Raw genomic sequence first — 21,439 nt, 5'->3', positions numbered from 1 at the left:
AGCCATTTCCTAGAAGTCAGTGACATTGATCTACTGTTAATCACTTTAAATAGGCCAGGATTATAATTTATACTTTTGTCTACTAAATGTCTTGTTTTATAGACCCTTCTCTTTGACTGTGAAGGGTATTTGGACAAGTTAATCGCAGCACTTTTTCAAGTTCACACAGAAGCAATCTTGCTGAAAGCAGACAGTTTATTATGACCTGGTAATCATAATTAATTTTGAGGGAAGAGTTTCTGGATTGTACAAAGATCCGTGATAAGCGAAATACTTCAACTGATAGGAGGAACTATTTGCCAGTCGGGCAAAGGTTTGAGCCGTTTAAAAACTACCCCTCCGTGTTTGAGCATGTATGAACTCCCAGGAGCAGGATGTTGTTTTCATACATGTTCACAGCACACTCTGCTGGCTGTTGTTGAAAGCAATACCAAGAACAGATGACATGCAGAAAAACCTAACAGCGTGTTTCAACCCAGCAGAAACATGGTCTGTGTAGGTAATGGCTGGGGATAGTCAGGACGGGGTGGCGGGATGGGGGGCGCTTGGGGCAGCAGGGAAGGGCTGGCAGGATATCGGATTAGCTTCGTGAAAGAGAAACGCCTTTGGGGGAGGAGGACGTGCCTCGGCGCTTGTAAGGTCTGGAGGTGGCGAGCTCACGTCGGTACTGGCGTCTCTCTCGTTTCCTTTGCTTCAAGGACAGGGCAGGCACCGTCTAGCAGGCAGGCGAGGGTCACTGGCCGCTCAGCGCTAAGCTGGCTTTACGTGAAAGTGGCTTACAGCCATATTTGCATGATAAAGCAATTTTCCTCTATCACACCAGTAACCAGAGGTTACAGGTTCGACTTGTGCTCCCCTTCCTTTTCCTTGCAGGTCACCCACAACCCTTAGAGGAAGAGGCTGGGATTTTGGCGAGAAAACTTCCCCGAAACGGGGGCAGCTCGCACCACCGGGGCTGCAACTGCCACGGTGCTGGGGAAGCACCTTTTTTCGGGAAAGGAAATGCGGCCGAACACGTCCGGGCAGGCCCAAGAGGGCGAACTACGAGGCGCTGCCCGCTGGATCGGCGGAGGGCAGAGGTACGTGCCCTCGCGCAGCCCCACCACGCGCTCTTTCGGGCGAGCAAAGGCCTCGCAGAGACGGGGGTGCCCCGGGGCCCGCCGCACCGCAGGGCTGTGCCCACGGCGGCGCGTGTTTGGGGGGCACCAGGCGCCCGCCCCAGGCAGGGCGCCTCCGGCGGCGCCACAGGCGGGTACTGGGGCGCCAAGGGCGAGGCACGTTTAACGGACAAAAAAGGGTGTTTGCCGGGCACTGCAGGGCTGTTGCATTCCTGCCCTCGCAGCCTCATGGCTTACGGCCTGGCTCCGAGCCCAAACCGAGGGGCCGGTGGGGGAGGCGCCGGGAAACGGCGCTCGTCGCCGGGAAACGGCCCCGGGCGGCGGGGCCGCCGGCCCCAGCCCGCCGCCGCCGCAGGCCGCGGGGCGCCCCGCGGGCCCGGCGCCGCCGCCCGCCGCCCCCCTCCCCCCGCTTCCCGGCGCCCCCCGCGCGGCGGCGGGGCGGGGCCAGCCGCCCGGCGGAGCGGCCGCTGCGCGCCTGCGCGCGGGCCTCGCCCCTTTCGCCCCCTCCCCCGCCTGCCGTGGTGCGCAGGCGCACTGCGGCGGCGGCTCGGCGAAGGGAAGGGCGAGCCGCCGCTGCCGAAGCGGGGGGGATTTGCGGGCTCCGGCCGCCCCGCCGCCGCCATGGCGGGCGCGGCCCCGGCCCCGGCCGCGGTCGGCGAGAGCGAGGCCTCAGCGGCGGCGGGCGAGAGGCCGCCCCTTTCGGCGGCGGCGCTGGCGAAGATGGAGCGGAACCGGCAGCGGGCGCTGGCACTGCGGCAGGCGCGGCTGGCGGCGCGGCCCTACCCTGCCGCAGGTCTGCTCGCCGCGCCGCGCCGGCCGGGCCGCGCTCCCCTTCCCGGGGGCGGCGGGCGGCGGCGGGAAGGGGGGCGGGGGGGGGGCGCGCCGCGCGGCCGTTGGGCGCGAGGCGGGCGCGCGGGGAGGGGGGGAGGGGGCGCCGCGGCGGCGGCGGCGCGCGAGGGGCCCCTCCCCCCCTCTGCGGGGGGGGGGAGGCGGCTCTGGCGCGCGGCGGCCCCCGCCTGGCGCCGCGGGGAGGCGCGCGCGCCCCCTGCCGGCGGCGCGCGGGGCGCTGAGGCGGCCGCTGCCGTTTGTCTCCGCAGGCGCCGTGCGGGTGAAGGCCCCCCCCAAGGTCGTGGACACGGGAGGGGGCTTCTTCCTGGAGGAGGCGGCGGAGGAGGACGAGGCGGAGGAAGAGCCGGGCGCCGCCGCCGCGAGGACCGTGCACCCCCCCGGTAAAGGCGCGAGGGCGGGCAGCGGGGGAGCGCGGCGGCGCGGGCGCCGGGAGGCGGCGGCGCGGGCGCGGAGTTGGCGGGCAGCGGGCAGGAAGGCGCGGGGGCGACACTGAGCCCGGGCTGGGCCGGGGAGCGGCGTGCCCTTTCTCCCTTTTTTTATCCCCCCCCCCTTTTTTTAACCACTATTAATTTTTTTAAAAATTTAACATGCTTAAGGCGTGTTTCTGGGCACGCAGGATTTCTGGCGTGCCCGAATCTTTCGGTAACAAAGCAGCTAGCAGATCAGGGGCGATGAAAAATGAAGAACTGTAAGCGAAGGAAGTGGGACACGGTCAGTGCTCTTGAATGTGGCAGTTTCTCCCTTCCCCAGTAAATGCCGCTCTGTTCTTTCTTTGGGGAATTTGAACCCGTAAGGCCACAGTAAGCGTTAAGTCAGCCTGGGTTCGTCAGCCCTGGGAATTTCGGGGCTGGTACCCTTTATGCCAAGGTGGGAGCAGTGCTGCAGTGTCAGCTTTTATCATTATAATACATATTGATGCCAAGTTGCTGATTTGTTTCGTGGGGGATTTCAGCGTATTGTCTCGTGATGTTCTCCCTCCCAAAAGCAAATGGAGAAGTAAGAATTTCAAAATAGATGCATTTTCTTCCCTAGGATTGTCTTTGTCTTGCTTTGTTCTGCTCTGAATCAGCTGCAGGGCTGTTGGTGCAGTGTACCTCTTTGTTAGAAATCACCACCAGATTTCATTAAGAGTGTAAGCAACTAGCAGCCCTACTGGTTTTGAGGGGCTAGTGTTTAATAATAAATTAAGTAGGTCTGGGATGCATTTGCACTGGGGATGTTTTTGCTGTGTAATTCATAATGTCATTGTCTTAATAAAATGTCTGTATGTTTGGAAGTAGTGCCTTAAAATATGAAGTGCAATGTAAGAGCATGGCTATGTGAAGTACTGAGCTTCCTGCTGTGACCAGTAAAACTTCAAATTGGGATAAAATACTATGTTTGCTAGATTCGATCTGCTATAAATGCGAACACAATTAAAATGTATGATGTTGCATGTCAAGAATTAGTTTTATGTTTCAGATATTGTTAATATTTTACACTGCTATCTCACTTGCAGCTGGTGAAACTGTATAAAAAAGTTAATTTTCTACTAGGATCATAATGTTGTTGTTAAAGGAATGTTTGTGATAGCTGCAATTACCTGAATCAGTGGTTCTCTGTGTCCCATGGAACGTAAGCAGAAGGAGAACATACTGGAGGTGATCTACCCGGCGTGGATGTGGCCAGCAGTGATGGCCGGGACTGGGATGAGCCTGGGCTTGGAGCAGTGCTGAGAGGGCTTGGGGAGAGGATTGTAGTGGAGCTCCATCCCCATTCCACTCCTAGCAGCTCTCTGGCCGTCCACCTCCATTTCTGCCACCTGGGATGGACAAGAGCTTTGCCATATGCTCCAAACCTCCGTTGAGCACTTTCTTGGAGAGGCAGGTGTGGCTGAGATAGGAAGAGGATGGAGCAGAGCTGAGAGGACTCTGGTGCCAGTGCAGCTCCTGTACTGCTTCCTGCTTCAGCCACTTTCTTTTAACTGCATCCCCTTCTCTGTTTTCTCCCATTTCTGACTGCATGTCTTCTGTACATCAGGAGATGCTTTGGACAGCCAGAAGGGAGGAAGCTGTAGGAGGGGATATGAAGCACTTCATGGGGAAGTGTGGAGGGTTGTGTGTTTCTTTTTTTTCTTTTTTTTTTTTAAAAAAACAATTGCTAAGTTGAAACAAATGTGTGCTTTTGAATGTTGAAATCCAATACTTGATACAGTGAGCCTTCGAGCAAGAACAGAAATCTACCAACAAAGATGGAATTACTGGATTTAGGTTTTTGATTTGTATTTTGTCGTTCTGGAAAACTTTTCTTGGAGGAATGAAATTAGTCTGTAATGAATATTATAAAAACTATAATGTAAATTTTAGTAAAATTGCCTGTGATACCAATTCCAAATACTTGTTTTTTGCATCGTAATTCCTTAAAAAAAAAAAATCTTTCTTTCCATTAGCACCTGTACTAGAGTTTGACTATCTCATCTGTGAAGACTGTGGCAAAGAATTCATGGATTCCTACCTTATGCAGCACTTTGATTGGGCAACATGTGATAATTGCAGGTATTACAAATAATCAGGAGAGGCAAGCTTTATTTTATAAATAGGTTGATAGCTAGAATTTAGTTAATTACAAACTTTCTATTACAAGGCTGTCAGCAAAGGAGTGTTTTTCAATAAGGTAATGCTCGCTGGAAAAGCAAATGGAAGTTGTCTCATACCTTTATATCTTCCATTATGGAATTGAAGAACAGCAGCATTGTTTCATAAGTGTGTCTGAGGATAAACGGCATCAGTAAATACTTGCATAATATTCTGGAAAGAGAGCGCCTTGAGAGCAGTTAAAGTTTTTATCATCATGTCTGTGGAAACTTTTCTGATTGCAGATTATAAGTGTTTGAAAAAGTGGCATTGATTTAACTGTGTAACAGAGAACATCTGTTTTTAAAAATAAAGCCAGTTTGGTCATCACTAAAATTACATGCTCTGATAATATTTGCTGTTGTAGTGAATCAACCTAAATAGCATCTAGTTAGTACTTGGGAAAGTGCAGATGAGCCTGGAGGATGGCAGTCAAATGAGTAGACTCCCCACAAGAGGTGACCAGAGGCCTTGAACACAGTTGAACTACAGGGTGGGCAGGAGTTCGGCCTCAGGAGATGGCACTCTCTGTGATCTCTGTCTTTAACTCAGAGAAAATATTCCAAAAGCCATCCGGATCACCAGAGCAATGAAACAAACTTTGAAGCAGCCAGCCACCCATAAATGTAAGACTAGATGGACGGAAGAAAGATTGCAGCTAGAAGTGTTTGTTGCCATGATGTGAGAGCTTCCCAGGTAACTGCATGGAGTGTCAGAGGTGTGCATATGGTTTAAGCAGTTCGTAGTCTTTGGAGACAAAGTGCTGTCTCTCAAAGGTAAGATGGGTGAAAAAGAGGAGTGCAAGGAGAGGACTTGGAGGCCTTACAAAGTGGTTTCTGTTGAGACTGGTAACTATTGTAACTGAATATTTAGAGAATGCTCAGTGCATTAGCTTTTACTATGAACTTGAAATTTCATTAAAGCTATATATACAGCAGTACTTTCTGGATGATGATTGCTAGTGCTTAGTATTTGGCAGATTGTTTCAACTTAAGCAGTTCAGGTGATACAGGTATACAGGAAAACAAACTTTATTCTTGTTTCATTTGCTGGTACCACTGCTGTGGTTATACAACCTGTCTTTTTAATTATCTGTCTGATAAAAGTTACAGTATCTTTGTATTTAAGACCTTTATTTTACTACTGTTCCTTTATGCCTGCACTCTTGGCATTTAGAAACAAGTGCTCGGGGTAGTTAATTTGTTTCTGGGATCTGGAAGCATATGGATTGTGTGGATCATCTCACTCTGGTGGTCTGACCTGTCTCACTTTACACACTCTTTCTCTTGACCACGTGATGGCTGGTACTTTCGTCCTCTGAATTATATTGGAGTTGGATGAATAGGGTAAAATTATTCATAATCTCACTAAGTTTCAGTTATCTCCTCTTGTAAGAAAATAAAAATCAAGAGAAGGAAAGCCCTTCTAGAAAAACCAAAAGTGAGTCTCGAAAAGCCTGCATTTGCTCAGTTGGGAAGATTTTCTAACTTAATTTCAGTAAACCAACTTGGAGTTCAGCTGCAGTGCAAGAACTCATAAAGTTGCTTTTGCATACCTAAAAACTAAGAGGATGAAGGCTGCCACTATTTCAGGAATTTTAAGAAAAGTGCTGGGGAATTAAGTGCTGATAATACATGGCTTTCAGATACCGCTTTCTCACTATTATTTTACATGTTCCAGAGATGCTGAAGATAAACATAAGCTTATAACAAGGACAGAAGCAAAAGAAGAGTATCTTCTTAAAGACTGTGACTTAGACAAGAGAGAACCAGTGCTCAGATTTATTTTGAAGAAAAACCCTCATAATTCACGGTGGGGTGACATGAAACTTTATTTAAAACTACAGGTATAGAAACTGTTAGCATTTTTAAGACCTCTTTTTAGCTTCGTGCGACTTTGACTGGTAAACAAAATGTGTCATTTTGGTTCTGACTTCTGCATCATTGGGACTAGACTAAGTACATTTCCTTTTTCAGATAACAGACTTCTCGTTGCTACCAGTTGTACAAATTTTCTTCGTAATAAAAATAGTTATGGGCAATTCATGAAAATGTCCCTGTTTGAGAGCATTTTAAAGACTTGTGACCCAAAACCTCAGTCAATTAACCCATTTGCACAAGTATATGGTCATGAAGTCATTGTTCTTTCAGTGCCAGACTGAAGAATGTGGTGGCTCCTGCTGTGTGTAGCCCTTTCTAGCTGTGGCTGATGGCCTCATGTCTCCTGTTCTGCTCTCACAGGAATGGCAGTGAGATTTTCCAAGACACTCATCTCTGATTTGCTGCTTTGTAGGAATGTTTCTTCTTTAATTGAACATGCACAAAATTAGGGTTTGACTTTAATGAGTAAATTATGTCTAGCTGATGAGAAATCAATTTCAAAAAAGTGATCTTTTACTGTGGAAGGAACGTTCATTATTTGCAGGTTGAGAGCAGAGAGGCAGAGATGGGAGGCAGAGGCAAGATTCTTGGTAGCGTTGATTTATTTTGTCTATGTATAGGAAAAAGTTAAATTTATGAGTTAGCATAGCTTATTTATCACTTCCAGGGAAAAAAAGAAAGACATTTATATCCATCCTGTAGGTAATCAAGCGTTCTCTTGAAGTCTGGGGTAGTGAAGAATCATTGCAAGAGGCAAAGGAGCTCCGCCGTGACAACAGGGAGAAGATGAAACAGAAGAAGTTTGATAAGAAAGTTAAAGGTAAACAGTTTAACTTATATATTGCAGCATGTAAAACAGTGTCTGGCTCTGTTTGGACTGTATCTGCATCTGATGAAGGTAGTTAGGAATTTTCAGTATGGCAAGATGGAGGTTTTCAAGACCTGACTGAGTAAAGCCTGGAACAACCTGGTCTGACCTCATAGCTGACCCAGTTTTGAGCAGGGGGTTGGACTAAAGACCTAAGGTCTCTTCCGCCCTGAATTTTCCTATTATCTTATGGAAATCATGTAAGTGACAGAAATGAATTATGACTCTTCATTATGTTTTTTTAATTTTTATTATTATTCCTTAGTATGATGCAGAATGTGCCATAACTTGTCTCTCTTAATTACTCTTCTGAACTTCAAGAGAACATGCATTTTGTGGGAGTGGGTTATAATTGTTATGTATGCAGTTACTTCAGGTGGAGTAAATGAAGGTAGAAAATGGCTTTTCCCACCATGTTAGAATACTCCCTGCTACTGTTTTTACTGGTCATTATCTTTGTTTTTTTTCTGGTAACCAAATTAATATTTAGGGAGTAATTAATAGGTAGAACTCTTGAAAAAGACTTTCAGCATAAACATGGTAGTCACTTTAAAAAGATGGTGTGTTTGTTTTTCTCCAAGACCTGTCTTACCATCAACAATGTCTATACTGTCCCCTAGCATCCATGTTTGAGTTTGGGTTTTTATTCCCAGAGCCAGAACGCCCCAGCTAGCTGGAACAATTTTGTGCGGAGGAGGCAGAACCTGGGACTGAGCAAATCACCCCTAACAGCATCAGTGTTTTGTGCACAAGAACACTCACAGCAGGCTCTAGCTGAGATGTAGGCTGCGTGGGTCACTGCAGAAGTGGAGTTAAGTGCAGGTACAGGCCTTAACATGACCAAATATTTCCAGCCTGAATGACTTGGCTGAAAATGCTACAACCTTTTGCTCTTTTTTGTTCTTGCCACCCACTTCCAAGTTCCTGAAACGTGTCTGACTGACTTACCTGCCAGGCTGTGCCTAGTTGAAAGTCTAGTGCAACTTCACTGCTATTGCTGGGGTAGTAACTCACAGTATTGGGCATAAAGTTTACTGGGAACTCTGAGTCATTTGGGAGGCATACTCTGACCTGAAGGAAAAAAATATTTTTCTTGGTTGTGTAAAAAAACAATTTTGCAAATATTTTGCAAAGTTTTGGTCCAGGCTTTCCTCCTAATTCCAACTGATGCTTTTAGATACCTTTGAATGACATTCTGTAAAGAGGCAGTGAGCAACTCATACTTCAGATGAAAAATTCTTCCTGTGATGTGTCATGCCAGTGAATTTCCTGTCAATATGAACAAAATGAGGTTAAGACTCCATAAGGAAAATCAAAATGTGTTCTTGGAATAGCAGATTCTTCCCCAAAACTTACTTGCACAAGATGGGCAGTAAGCAAATTGTCATCTGTAATCCTCACAAAGGCGATGGGCTTGGTTTTTATTAACTGACACTTCGAAATCTTTCAATTCAAAAAACCTTTTTACTTTCACCTTCAGAACTCCGCCGTGCAGTAAGGAGTAGTTTGTGGAAGAAAGAAGCTAGTATCCATGAACATGAATATGGACCAGAAGAAAACATTGAAGAAGATATGTATAGAAAAACATGTATGATATGTGGCCATGAATTAACTTATGAGAAGATGTAGTATTATCATGTTTTTTTAATTTCATTAAGTGTCTTTTTAATGGTATTCTGTATTAAATAAATCTGATCATGAACAAGCTGTTGCCAAATTGTATGCAAAGAATGATGTTCCTCAGTTGCAAGAAGCTTTGTACAGGAAAAATAAGCTTTGGCTCTTTAAACCAGATCTTAGGAATGTAATGTAAGCCTTTTTAACTTTTTCAAGGAAATGGGTATCTTATGGCCTAATGGATAAGGTGGCATCATTGTTTTACATGATGATGAAATTAAAGGAGTTGTTAAATCACTATGCCTCTGCTTGTGCTGGGGGTGGAGGGGGAAGGAAGTCTCCACACTGTGTTGTCTGGTCAGTTACTAGTACTTGTCACCAGCTGGCAGAAATCGACTAGTTGAAGATACACCTACCTTTGTGGTTGGAGACTGCATCAAAGACACAGTCTCCTGCTTTGATTTTGAGACCTTAAAGCCCATAGAAGGAAGGCTCCACTTGGGAAAGGAACGTTCTCTCTGGCAGGAAAGCAGCAAGGTTAGGCCACAGGCACATGAATGGTATGCCCAGTGGCTGCTCACATACACCCAGGCAGGTGCATTCTAGACTTTTGAGTGCTTAGAATCAAAATTAACACTATCAAAACACTACTGGAAGGAGCACACTGCAAGAAAGGCTTTGACACCCATGGTTATGACATCTTTTCCATGTGTCATAGCAGACACACAATTCATTTTGGAATAGAAAGCAAGGTGACCCTTACAATACAACACAACCTTCTGCTCATTTACCGTGTGGTACATAAGATGATTTTTTTTCAAGCAATGGACAAATATAAAATTATTTTTGATTCTTGCTGCTGCTGTTGGCTTTCAGTAGAATGGAATTAGTTAAAATTCAAATTTTAAGTGTGTAAGAGCAGTGAAATTTGGAACAATTGGGGAATGAGTGCGGAAAATGCTAGAGAGGAGCACGCTTTATTCAGCTGTTGTGTATTTCTTCCCCATTGTAAATATGGAGCACAGGGAAGTCTGTTGTGAGGGAGGGAACAGGTCCAGGAGGAGCACTGATGGTTCTGCCCATAGACCACGTCACAGAGTGCTGAAGATGTCCTGCTGCGGAAACAGTTTGTGGATGATCTCATGAGTTCTCAGCCTTCTGTTGTCCAGTCATTTCTGGACAGCGGAAGGGGTTCTGCAGGGCAGGGCAGAGCCGAGCCTGCCAGCCAGGGATCTGCATCATGTAGACTCATCCAGTCTGGCTTTTCTCCAGACTCCAGAAAGGCCTGTGCAGCTTGAGGAATGTCAGATATGGTCCAGGCAAAGATACAAACAACGCAACATGTGGGTCCCCACCTCCTCTCCCCTGCCATTTAGGGCAGAAACCGGTACTGTGCACTGGCTGCTACATCACTTACCTGTGGGGAGGCTGCAGGGGCCATTCCATGGCATAAACTCTTGGCTGCACCTGCCACAGGGATGCAGCACAGCCCAGAAAGCAGGAGTGGCAAGGGAAAGGAAGAGCTGCTGCAGCAGCGCACCTGGCAGCATGCATGCTAGCATCGCTTGGGCATGCAGAGCAGGGAAGCATGTTAGATTAGTTCGTAAGGCAAGGATGTGAAGGCTTGGGGGTTGGCAGATCAGTCAATGTACCTATGTACAGGGAAAGCGAAACCCATCCCCACCCTATTTAACACCAGAATAACCTTGTCATGACTACTTTGCTTCATTGGCCCCAATAGATAGTTAGGACAAACACTGCCACTAGTAACCTGCTTCACCTTCATTTATTTTTGTCTTTAATTATGCATTTTTTTTCCAGCCACACCACATTTCTACAGCATCTTTACACCTCATGCTGCAGCAGTTCCAAGTTTCTCCAGTTAACGGCTTTTATCACTATGCAAACATCTTTTTCCTACAGATCCAACCAGTTTCCCCATTAAGTCAGGTACCACGCTACCTACAAAGAGGGGATACTTTCTAACAGTAAGGAAATGTAATGAATTCCTTACCATAAATCATTTTTCAAAGACAATATAGCTTGGTTTTAAATCATAGAAATAGGATTATGCTGTCCGTGCTCAGGTATTTGCTGCTGTATCCCCAGACCCAGTATTTGTGAAGTACATTAAAGGCTCAGAAGAAGTCAGAGCTCTATAAGTTTCACTGCATTATCAATTTTACAGAAATCGCATTCAAGTCAGTCAGATTGACACTCAAAGTCAGAATTCCTTATTGATCCAACCCAGCGAAAAAAAAAAATCAAAGGCTAAGACCCTATTAAAACTTCTGTACAGCATTAAATGTTACAAAAACAAAGAAAAAAAGGAAAAAAGAAAAAAGCTATTTGATTATTCAAGAACATTAACAGATCTGAAGCAGACCTCTGTGCATGACTGACAAAAACCCTGCATAAAGCAAATTTACAAATATGTAAAGGATAGACCCTAAAAGAACGGAGGGATTTGTCAAATCACAAAGGATAAGCAGAGAAAGCAGAAATAACAGAATCAAGTCTACAAGGATATACCCAATTGTTACAGGCCACAGAACAGGTTATGTCAACATAAAGTAGAAACATTTTTTTTGCCCTCTGTGCTTAAGAGGTCAATTGCTTGATGTACAAATGAAATGTATTACTAGGTATAGTATTTGAAAAATAATTTGTACAGGAACCAAATCAAAGTTCATCATTTTCAGTGTTGTTTGAAAATTTTCAAACATTCATCTACAAAACAGAAGAGACCATAAACAGCTCCTGTGTACACAAATGTCAGTATACACAGAGCCAAGTGCCTGAGGCAGTGTCTTTGCTCTGCCATGCATCCCTCCTTGCCCTGATACAGACCACTCCAGTCTGTTTTCTTACAGAAGTAATGTTATTTGCATAACTCAAACAAAGGCTACTCCATTTTCAGGTTGTGTCTCACCACAGTCTGTCTCCTGCAAGGTAGCACTTAATTCAGTGCTACAATCCTTTCTGGAGACATGGGAGCCACATGCTCTCTTCACATTTCAAAGACTAAAAGACAGGAAAGGGTAGCAGATACAACCATCATGAAGCAGTTATTACTAATCCACATGTGATGGGCAATTAGTTTATCCACAATCAATGCCAGGAAAATTTCTGGCATCACTGCAGACCTGTAGGTCCAAACCACTGCAAGCTCAGCAGCCCATGTAGTTACAGGCCAAAAACAAAACAGGCAACACACCGCCCTTCCCTCACCCCCAGCGTTTGGGGCTGCAGCTCCCAACACCTAGGCATAGTTTGCAGTATGGAAATAGCTTTGCCCAACTCAGACTGTTGCTGACCATCTCTACCAATTAAGACTACTGTTAGGACGGGTCATTATTTTTTGACCATGCTGCATAAAGGCTCACATTTTTTAGGAGTTCATGAAGTTCCTCTACAGGTTGTTTACAGTTACTGTAATAAGACACCAGACAATATATTTAAAAAACGTATTTCAATTGTATTACATCCATGTTCTTTCAAACTGTGAAAATCTAGTTGGTTTGGCAATAAACAAACCCATATGATCTACACTACTTTGAAAGCTTTACTCGGTGTTTTGCATGCCCAAAGTTAAGACACTTTTCCTGTGCCATACTACAGAGAACTTACCACACTGCTCATGAGAAGGTGCATTGCCTTTCACACTCATAAAACACTATGACCTGTTTCACATTTCTGTAATTCCTTTGCTTTAAGGGGCAGGTAGAGGTAACAAATTCTATACTTTTTTTTTGCCTATTTTTTATTTTTATATAAACAACAGTGGGGAAAAACCAAAAATACTATCCTGAATGCAAGATTCAAACCAAATGAAAGGACAGATTAAAAGAACTCACACATTACTTCATGTCAATCCTCTATCAGTCACAGCTAATAAGGCTTATGATGCTTACAGAGTTGCTGTTGGTTAGAGTACTGCATTGTTTTATATAGGAGCACATGAAAGCCAGTTTTAATTAAAAAGTTTCTTCCTTCCCCAGGTCAAGTCTTCCCATAAAAAAAAAATTAAATTCATTAAAGTCCTGCAGACAAGACTCTGCACACGAACAATCCTCAGGCCTGCAGAGCACAGAATTGCTGAAACACAGCCAGTATGTGATGGTCTAGTTCAGCTGTAAACAGGAGGTTCTCCAGGGTCACCATGTATTGATGGATTATCTGGTGATGCTGATAGATTAAAAAAGAAAAAAGATAAGACTTTGATGTTTTCATTCAACTTTATACCAAGAACAAGTACAGAAGTCAAGACAGTATCACAGGTCAAACGTTCTCACCAAAACTGACGAGCACATCTCACTTCCACAACACATTAGCCACTAAGAAAAGCATGATCCAGAGCCCCTACCAACTGCAAGAAGGAAGCAATCCTTCCCATGTTGAAATCCTGTTTTGAGAGCACTGTGCTCCCTGCAGTTGTTCACTCCTGATCCTGAACCGTGTGCAGGATGCCACGCACAGAGGTAGCTGCACACATATCACAGGAAACTCATGATATTTGCTTTAAAGTCACCTCTATGACCAGGGAAGAGCTTACCCCATGGAATCACTACACCACCACTCCCATGCAGTCTCCTGTCCTTCAGTGTAGCTTATGTTCCCACATCTGTAACTGTATGTTATTCTGTCCCTTTCAGCCAGTCACCTGCACTTGCTAACAGGTTTAATATAAAGCTGAGAATTCCAAACTAAAGTTTAAAAGTTTTTTACGCATCTTATTAAAAAGCATTTTACAACCTTTTTAGCCACTTATTTAAGAGATATATGTTTTAGTATTCTTGTTTGCTCAAGACTTTGCCTTGTACTATAATGCATAGTTAAGAGAAGCGCAAGTTTATAAACACATTTCAATACCCTCTTGCCAGATATTTGTAGCACAGGAAGTAACTGAGGACCAGTCACTCTATGAGTCTATAGCAGAAACAGGACAGGACCCAAGAGGTGTGCCTAACTACATTAGCCTTCTGCAAAGTCCTGGTGCTGCCGTCCACCACTATTCTCATGGAGTGCCTGGTTCTCAAGTCACTAAAGCTTTTCCACCCAGCACGGACCCACAGCCTTCTAAGCAGAGAGGTGAAACTTACCTGTAGGAAGATTTGCTGCAACCTCTCTATACAGCTCTTGTACCAAGGGGTAAATACATCAATTCCACCAGTCTCACAACGCACTAAGTGCTCAGTTAACAACATAATGAAGCGCTGCAGAAGAATAGGAAAAACATTGATTCGGTCTTGCCAAACAAAAACAGGCTTCTAACCTCAGACAAGATAACACAGGACAGAAGCTTTGAACAGCAATGTCAGAACAGTCATTGCACTTGGGGGACACTGAATGTAGTAACAACTTACAATCAAGTTACCTTCTGCTTGTTCAACAACTGTATGCTAGCAGAGAACTCCTCTGCACTCGAAACTGAACATATCCTGCTCTAGAGAGCCCAGCAGTCCTTTCTGGGGGATCATTTGAACTGACCTTTTCCCACAATAAGCCTATTCACCCTTTCCGACATCCTCATCTGAAGAGGATTCCCAAGAAACAAATGACGCTATAAGCTTACACATACAATAAAATCTTCAAGTGAGACAACACCTCACCCACTGTTACCTGGAATATGACAAGAAAGAGATTCTTCTGCTCGCTCTGGGCTGACTCAACTTTCTCCTGCAAGCGCTCTATCTGCTCCTCTAGTGGTCCATCTTCCCGATCACTACTTCGGTCATCATCGTCATCATCATCATCGCTGTCTCGCTGTAAGTGAAATAACACATGACTACCTAGCAAACCAGCTAACCTGCGGAGATGTTAACGCCCATTAGTTTCACCTGTGAGAAGGTCTGTAAAGCAACTGAAGCTGCTCTGTAACCTGGGAAGTACTATATATTGAAGGATGTTTACTCTGAGTATGATTCAGGAGGCAAATTTGGAAGGAAAGATTCAGATTAAGCATCTCAAATTAATACACCACCTGTATGGGAAAGGCCTGAAAAAGCAAAACATCAAAGGAAACAGACCATGCTTAAAGATTTACAAGAATTTTATTTAGTGGAGACACAGTACAAGCTAATAAGCCTGCTGACCTCATCATTAGCAGACAACGAATAGCTTAAAAAGAGAGAGAGAGAGAGAGAGAGAGAGAAATGAGAATGAATGAACAAAAAGCCTCGCACAAATGTCACAAATGTGTTAAGTTTTGTCCCCTGCTACAGCTAATCCATTCAATTAGCAGTTCTGAAGTTTCAGGATTCAAAAAAGTGAACACTATGCTAGAGCTCAGATGGATGTGGTGGGTTACTACAAAAGGAAGACAAGAGATTGCACCCCAGGGGACCACCTATACTCAAGATCAAAGCAGATGCTCTCAAACTAGAAAGGAACAGGGTGGCAGTCAACTCAATAGTGAGAATAATGGTCTTTAGTTATTGCCTTAAATTAATTAAACAGTTCCAGACCTGCAATCTCATAGATGAAGTTCTCCAATACAAGACTAAATGGGATACAGTAGGAAAGGAATAATCTGATGGATTAAGGCAAATTCAACTACAGATATTGTTTCAGCCTCTTGGGATTATTTCTGTGCAAAAATACTTATAAATTGACAGTTAAAGAGTTCATATATTTGTAAAATGAGTGTGTGCAACTTGTAAAATACACAGGACTATGTGTTAACTCATCTACTGCATACAAACCAAACTAGCAATCCAAAGATTCTGTGCAGCTCTGAATTAGTGCAACACTCTAATAAAAAGGGCTTAGAAGAGCAACTGCAAGTTTAATTTTATTCTCTCTATAGGAATTTATTCTTCCCTGTCTACACAGGTTTCCTAGACTTAAAATGCTAAAGGACCAATTGGCCCTAAAAGAAAGCACACAAGCCTTGAATTCATCCAATAATACAACAATGAGCTCTGTGGGGGCACAAAAATTCGACAGTTTACTTCCTCAAAAAGAAACAGTGATGCAACAGAGACCCAGCCTGCAGAACTACTCACTGTTGCATACATGGCATACATTTCATGGCATAACATTCATTTAAGATACAGGTACTGAAATGAAAACACTGGTGTATTTGTTCACAGATGCTAGAGAAGCCCCTTGCTTCACAGAGAGATCAATGATTGCATCCAGATCTTCAATAATCACAGGCATTTATCAACTGCTGATCAATGGAGATGGAGGATGCAAGCAACTATCATGGCTGTTGCCAAGAATGAAGAAAACAAGATGAAGGAGCTAGATGAACAGACACTGGCAAAGTGTTAGGTCTTGGAGATCTCTCAGGATCCTCATAGGAAATAATGACTTGTGCAGGTTCTTTCAAAGAAATACCAACAGCACGCGTGCCATGCTGTGCCAAATTCAGGCATTAACTTAGGCAAGAATTTTAGAACTAGCTAAGAGTTTTGTGCAGGTAATCATTCTTGCTGACTATCTATGAACAAGGGCATTCTCTCCTCTCTCTAACCCACAACATATTTATAAATTGGCTTCATTCTATCAGGGTTGAGTACTGCATTCAGCAATGCTTCCTTGGATCCCACCCTCTACAGCTGCCTCAAGAGGCAACCCACACCACATTTTACTGTCCCAGTTGGGACAACACAATGCAGAGGCTGCTTGACAGACACTTTGTTGCATATAATAATCCAGATCATGCAAAGGTATTAAAACAAAAAAAACCACTAAAGGAAGGAAAAGACAGATGCCCATGTCACAATGCAACAGCATGCATAAGAACAGTGACAGCTAACTTTTCAACAAATCACTGTTTCTGTGCACTTTACCACGGAACTAAAAGAGCACTCTTTAAAAGCACCTACCATAAATTTGTAAATAAGTTGTTACTGTTCGTATCGTTATCTAATAAGGTAACTGGAATCAGAGTTAGTAAGTGGAAGACATGCTTATATTTGAATAGAAACTTGTGAGAAGAACCTTGAACCCAGCAAGAACATCTGAACTCCTTTAAAGACTTGGCTGAATTATTGGACTTCAGCAGCCTTTAAAAAGGTGCGTGAACAACATGCATCCAGTTTTTGGTGTCAGTGCTACAGATGACCGTGTCTGCCGACTTGCTTCCTGATAAGCATATCTATTTTGTCCCTTCCCAGAACTGTGTCTGACATCATGCAGATTTATACAATTTATCCTGAAATATTAAAAAATATAAACAAATCGCTTACTCTTTTGTGCTGCCGTGCCAACCTTGCCTTAGTCTCCTCCAGTTCTTTGTGAATCTTCAGAACATGCTTGTTCATTTTACGAATTGTGGAATGTAAGATTTCCCAAATATAAAACCTAGGAAAAAACACAAAACTCAGAACAGTAAGTTATACACTGCTCCAAGATAGCAAGCACTCTGCCATTTAACATCTTTAAATTCTTGTTATTCGAGTGACCATAAACAGCATGATTTTTCACTGCAATATATTAAAAATACATGTGCTTTCTTGCAGAAGAATATATCTCGGGGATTTTACAGAACTTCCTGATTATTATATATTTACTGGAGTGAGCAAACACTCAACAAATACAAAAGCATAGCTGTAATGTAAGAAAGCTTAACAGCCATTTCTTTCCTATTTTTTTTCACTAAATTTCCAAGCTAGCATTTTATTGCATACTGCAACACTGCCAGCATCAAATTGACTTTTCTGACTAAGTTTCTTCCACTTCAATAAGTAGTGTATTGAGGGTAGTGCAAGATACATATCCTAACCAAAGACCAAGGCTTCACTAAGCTAGCAGCTATGCAACACAGACTAACAGTCCTTCTCTAGGAATAGTTTCCAGTGTTCTTCCACCTCTACATGCTTAGCATGCCGTTTTGCAGGTAGCCCCTAACAAAATTCTTGCATTGCCCTATAAATTCATACCCCAGTTCAGATGGCAAAATGCTGAAGTACTATTTTGTAGAAGAAACAAAAGATTAATTGTACTCTTCTCTTCCACTACTTAGCTTTCATAGAAGAAACCACATACTAGCCACTCAAAATAAAACTTACAGACAAAAAAAACCTCAAGACAAGTTCATACATATTACCTAGTAAAATCATGTGCAAGCTCTGAAGAAAAGATCCAGTTTGCTACTGCAGCACAATCAACGATTTGAGTCCGAATCATCTTGTCCACAAGCACAGCAATCATCTATAATTTGGAAAAGAAGAGATGGATATTTCCCTCAAAATAATGAAAGGCCTTGCTGTAACATGCAATTTGTGTAAATACTCTAGCCTCAGATACAACTAAAGATCATCCAATGCAACTCTACCTTAGTCATCTGAATGAGCAGAGCTGACATCTAGTTAGTTTAGCTTGAACCTGCTCAAATTAGGGGAGCTGTATTAATTATACAAAGCATGCATTCACATTTTGTTTAACAACCTTCTTTACTTTTCATGAGTGATGGATCACTCTTCACTAGTGGATATACTTCCACCACTCTCAAATTCAAAGATACAGGCATCAAAGTTTGAAATGAGGCATCACAGAAATAAGTCCCAGTTATCTGACATCAGCCAAAGAAGAAGCCAACTAGAGCATATGTCCCTGTTACATATTCACAAAACAGAAGCAACTGCTAGCCTACTCCTCTTGCACTGCAACAGGCTTCAGAAGTGTGACAGTAAGCTCTTCCTGCAGGACCTCTTCATTTTAGGACATAACTATCACTGTGCAGTCAATGGAAGTACTTACGGCATGCCTTGCCATGACTCTGGGAGGTTTGTGAGTATCAAGAAGGCAAATGCAGAGATGAATTACTGACTAAAGCAGTTCCAAGCTATTCAGAATAAAGGATTTATCTCAGTTACTCATGTGCCTGAATGTCACAATATCTAAGAAGTGCAATCTGTAATATATTTATCCTCACAACCACGCATTCTCCAATAAGGATGGGTAACAAAGCTCCTTTTAAAGAAGAAAATTGAAGTAACTGAATGAGTCATACAGAAGACTCAGGACTCATCTTTCAAGTCCCAGGATAGCATCCTATACCCTACTTGTCTTCCTGTAATGCCAAGAAGAATCTCTGATTACTCAGTCTGATTTTCCATGTATTTTCCATGTTTCTCCCTTTAGTAACCATTGAGAATGGACCCTAGGCCCAGGAGCAGATGCAAGGATTATCCATTGTTCTCAGTGAGATCATATCTGGAAGAGTGGCTTGTGCAGCTTTGAGGTACAGTTCACTTTCAAACACAAGAACATATAACACAAACACACCAGTGAGAGATACTAGAAGTAATTAATGTAAGTAAATTCAATGCAAGTTTCTTATCCATTTCCATATGAATGACAGCTGAGGGAAACAACTACTGTGAAGAAACTGAACAGCTTAAGCCACCATGGCATTTTTCATAGGTCTTTCAGGGTATTACTTCCTCTGGCTCAAGAATGAACTTAATTACTGCACTGTCAGACTGATCTGTTCTGAACAGTTACTGACTGCAGGTCTACTCACTCTGCCCACACAGAACTCCAGCACAATCTTTGTGGTTTACTGCATGGCTTTCACTAACAATTGAAAACAAGCCCCCCCCAAATCCTCATTTATAAGAACTTAGTCTGCTTTTGTGTAATGGTATCTACATCTTGGAAGATACAAAGGACTGTTCTAGTATTCCAGTTTTGAACAGGAACAGGTTTTTAAACAGAAACGTTTCTCTTGTAAGGCAAACATAGCACAAAGCCAAGAGTCACAATCACAGCCTTTGCTCTCCTGCACTAAACTTTGAGGGGAAAAAACGGCCTCACTGACGAAGCATGTATTTTATGCCCAGTCTTCATTTTAGGCACCGTTAACAAGGGTAAAAACAATCCAAATTCTCCTTCAAATAAGGGCAGAGAACATATTTTTAAAGTACAAGAAGTAAACTGTAGGTTTTTTACTTAATATGACCTTTTTGGAGTTGAAACCCACAAAGGTATGTGGTATTACAACATCTTACCTGCGGATGATTTTTCCAAACCTCATATACAACCCTCAGGACATGGAGCTTCCCCTCATCACTTTCAGCAAGTGTTTTGAAGACTTCATGAAACCTTTTAATAGATGTAAGTAAAGGGGTTGTGGTCAGGTCAAAAAAGCAGCAGACATGAGGCAAATGGTTTAGACTGGCCAAAAGAAATCGTGGGACTACCTGCAACAACTCTTGAACAACTGCTCCTGAAGGACATAACTGACCTGAGCTAAAAATGCTACAGGAGACACGACAGCTCCTAAAAGCAACTTAAATCTTAATGGCAAATCTGTTCCCTGAAGCTGGGCTACCTTTCCTCACGCTTTTAAAAGCGTGAGACACTGACATGCTTGGTGTGCTTATCTGTACACAGCTGGAGCAAAATTTGTTTTCCTTTGAGCCTTGGACTTCGCTCTTGATACAGCTTTCGGTAACTTTAGACGCTTACCCAATATACCCTTATCAAGTGAAATGCTGCTAGAACCTCTATTTTAGCAGAGCATGCTGACTGCTATTAAGCATTCACAACCCAGCTTATTGTAATGTAACCATAAAGCTTAGGTGGCTCTTTCTGATCTTGTGGCTGCCACCGTTGGCGTGCGGCAGCGACAATATCGTAGCTCTGAGTATTCATAGCACCGTGCTTCTTGTACTTCTAACTGCAGGCTATCTACTGCTTGTTATAAACACTGTCTCTACAAGGCTTCCAGGTACAGACAAAACACAGGTTTTTGTAATGGCTTTATATATTTCTCTATCTGCACTTAAAAATAACTCATTAACACACATGTGAGCACCTCCTATATACCAAGACCACTTAAGATGATCTCCCAGGTACACAGTATTGAAAGCAAGTTATTTCAAATCATTTTGCTAATGAGGTAAATTCCTTAAAAGTTAAAGCATGTCTTTAAGGGATACATTCCAAATATTTTGAAATAGATGTTATTTTGCTTTGGTAGATAAAAAGAAGTTTATAGGAAGCTGCTTCAAAGATGTTACATCATCTTCTTTCTTTTTATACTTATTGGCTTTTGAGTCCTATTGGTAGTATGAGATGGTGCAATGGGAGCTTTCCAGCCACTCCAATGTAAGAACACCTGTTCCTCTCAACACTCAGTAGTTTTAAAATGGACTCACATGGCCAAACTGTTCCATTTGTTTGGCTTAAAAACTGTCATTAAGAGGATGTAGTATCTACTTGCAAACCTAATCCAGAAACCAGTTAATATTTTTCAGTACATGATAGATGTGCAGTATCAAGACTGTGCAGTATCATGTACAAAGAACAATATACTACATTCCTCAGAAAACTTACAGAGCTACATTTGGGTCAAGACCATGGATATGCACGGATATGACCAAAACTGATCCATATGTTCTTACTTGTGAGACTCTTAAAACTTGTAGAACCCTTGCCTGAATGCAGACAACATGGCTGTGACATATACATTTCTGTTAACTCTATTCACCTATGTAGCCTAGCATTTATACTTCAGTAAACAGTGTCACTAGTTCT

General features: G+C 43.2%; 2 protein-coding genes across 5 annotated transcripts in view; one reads left to right on the top strand and one right to left on the bottom strand.

The window, feature by feature from the left end:
• The first annotated feature begins 430 nt into the window (after window positions 1-430).
• XPA (XPA, DNA damage recognition and repair factor) lies at window positions 431-9,241 on the top strand. Of its 4 annotated transcripts, XR_010386258.1 has the most exons (8): window positions 431-495; window positions 874-1,079; window positions 2,216-2,347; window positions 4,396-4,501; window positions 6,260-6,425; window positions 7,162-7,279; window positions 7,981-8,149; window positions 8,808-9,032. XR_010386258.1 is itself a non-coding variant. In XM_064502409.1 (7 exons), exons 1-7 carry the CDS (start codon window positions 446-448, stop codon window positions 8,954-8,956), a joined length of 921 nt encoding a protein of 306 aa, XP_064358479.1. In that variant the 5' UTR covers window positions 431-445; the 3' UTR covers window positions 8,957-9,241. The 4 variants fall into 4 exon arrangements, 3 of the variants coding, with proteins under 3 accessions (XP_064358479.1, XP_064358478.1, XP_064358480.1); XM_064502409.1 differs by lacking the exon at window positions 7,981-8,149 and having other exon boundaries at window positions 431-489; window positions 8,808-9,241; XM_064502408.1 differs by lacking the exon at window positions 7,981-8,149 and having other exon boundaries at window positions 8,808-9,241.
• Window positions 9,242-10,711: 1,470 nt separating this feature from the next.
• The window catches only part of NCBP1 (nuclear cap binding protein subunit 1), a 31,566-nt gene continuing 20,838 nt past the window's right edge, over window positions 10,712-21,439 (bottom strand). The window contains exons 18-23 of the mRNA XM_026111169.2: window positions 19,909-20,002; window positions 18,003-18,106; window positions 17,143-17,257; window positions 14,567-14,710; window positions 14,047-14,160; window positions 10,712-13,132 (exon numbers count right to left, since the gene is read on the bottom strand). Coding sequence (XP_025966954.1) covers window positions 13,019-13,132; window positions 14,047-14,160; window positions 14,567-14,710; window positions 17,143-17,257; window positions 18,003-18,106; window positions 19,909-20,002 — 685 coding nt within the window. The 3' untranslated portion in view covers window positions 10,712-13,018. The remainder of the gene's footprint in view (window positions 13,133-14,046; window positions 14,161-14,566; window positions 14,711-17,142; window positions 17,258-18,002; window positions 18,107-19,908; window positions 20,003-21,439) is intronic.

Source organism: Dromaius novaehollandiae, chromosome Z (assembly GCF_036370855.1).
Source record: "Dromaius novaehollandiae isolate bDroNov1 chromosome Z, bDroNov1.hap1, whole genome shotgun sequence".
Classification (NCBI taxonomy): Eukaryota; Metazoa; Chordata; class Aves; order Casuariiformes; family Dromaiidae; genus Dromaius; species Dromaius novaehollandiae.
The sequence above is the reverse complement of the archived record's forward strand: the minus strand, read 5'-3'. Positions and strand labels throughout refer to the sequence as shown.